The sequence below is a fragment of the Condylura cristata genome, unplaced genomic scaffold (genome assembly GCF_000260355.1).
Source record: "Condylura cristata isolate star-nosed mole 26May11 unplaced genomic scaffold, ConCri1.0 scaffold00012, whole genome shotgun sequence".
Lineage (NCBI taxonomy): Eukaryota > Metazoa > Chordata > Mammalia > Eulipotyphla > Talpidae > Condylura > Condylura cristata.
Genome location: NW_004567113.1, coordinates 56,314,185 through 56,315,289, shown reverse-complemented (window position 1 = coordinate 56,315,289; position 1,105 = coordinate 56,314,185). Strand labels below are relative to the sequence as shown.

Genomic DNA, 1,105 nt, shown 5'->3' with positions numbered 1-1,105 from the left:
CCCGGCCGGAAGCCCTCCGCCCCACCTCTGCCTCCCCTCGGCCAGGCCTGCCCTTCCAGGCACCGTCCACGCCGTGGCCACGCCAGCAGGCCCTTCCCGGGCAACGCGCCCACAGCCCAGGATCAAGCCGAACCCACCCGGGCGCAGCGTGGCTCACTGCCTGCCGGGGCGCCCTCCGCACCCCGCCACCGAAAACTCGTACTCATCCCTCAGCGCCCAGGCAGGGGCCAGGCCTGTGGCGGCCCAGGACGCCCCCGGCTAGTCCTCTCCGGGGGTCCAGGGCGCGTGGCCGGTGCCCGCCGTGAGCACCGCCTCTGTCCTCGCTGGAGGGCCCCGAGGGCAGCGCCCACCCTGATGCTCGTCTCCTGCGCCAGTGTCTGACCCAGGGGGCACACTCAGTGAGGCACAAACACTGGGACGGCCAGGGACAGAGGGGGACACCAGGGGCCAGCCAGGGCCAGCCAGGAACAGCCGGGGACAGCCGGGCACAGCTGAGCACAGCCAGGGGCCAGCCAGGGCCAGCCGGGGACAGCGGGGGACACCAGGGACAGCCGGGGACAGCCGGGGGACAGCCGGGCACAGCTGAGCACAGCCAGGGGACGGCCAGGGCCAGCCGGGGACAGCGGTGGACACCAGGGACAGCCGGGGACAGCGGGGGGACAGCCGGGGACACCAGGGACAGCGGGGACAGCGACTGCCTGTGAACAGCCAGAGCTCACGGTGTGCAGACACAGCCCCACCTCCACACGACTGTCAGTGGCAGGACCCCGAGTGGCCCCAAGATCAGAGTACCCTGACAGCTGGGGGCTGCCCCCGGGCCCCTGGCAGCTTTGGCGGGCGGGGCTACCTTGGCCAGTAGCCGGGTGACCACAAGGCCGATGTCCTCTCTCCACTCGGGCGTGTTTGGGTTGTGTGTGTCCAGCTCCTTGGAAAACTGCAGAGGCACGAGCTGGAATTGATCTGCGGAGGCAGAGACAGGGCTGGCCGGTGCCCGGCTCGGCCCCTCCCGCCCGGAGGCGGCCACTCCCAAGGCCCAGCATGGTCCCGGGCCCGGGCCCCGCGGCCGGTTATCCGAGAACAAGGCCCCACGGCCGCCAGCCAGACG

At 72.4% G+C, this 1,105-nt stretch overlaps 2 protein-coding genes across 2 annotated transcripts in view; one reads left to right on the top strand and one right to left on the bottom strand.

Annotated features, from left to right (window-relative positions):
- The window catches only part of AFAP1 (actin filament associated protein 1), a 44,198-nt gene extending 43,936 nt beyond the window's left edge, over nucleotides 1–262 (top strand). The window contains exon 6 of the mRNA XM_012724056.1: nucleotides 46–262. Within this exon, the coding sequence (XP_012579510.1) occupies nucleotides 46–262 (217 nt within the window). The remainder of the gene's footprint in view (nucleotides 1–45) is intronic.
- The window catches only part of SORCS2 (sortilin-related VPS10 domain containing receptor 2), a 118,605-nt gene continuing 117,758 nt past the window's right edge, over nucleotides 259–1,105 (bottom strand). The window contains exons 20-21 of the mRNA XM_012724055.1: nucleotides 793–960; nucleotides 259–698 (exon numbers count right to left, since the gene is read on the bottom strand). Coding sequence (XP_012579509.1) covers nucleotides 259–698; nucleotides 793–960 — 608 coding nt within the window. The remainder of the gene's footprint in view (nucleotides 699–792; nucleotides 961–1,105) is intronic.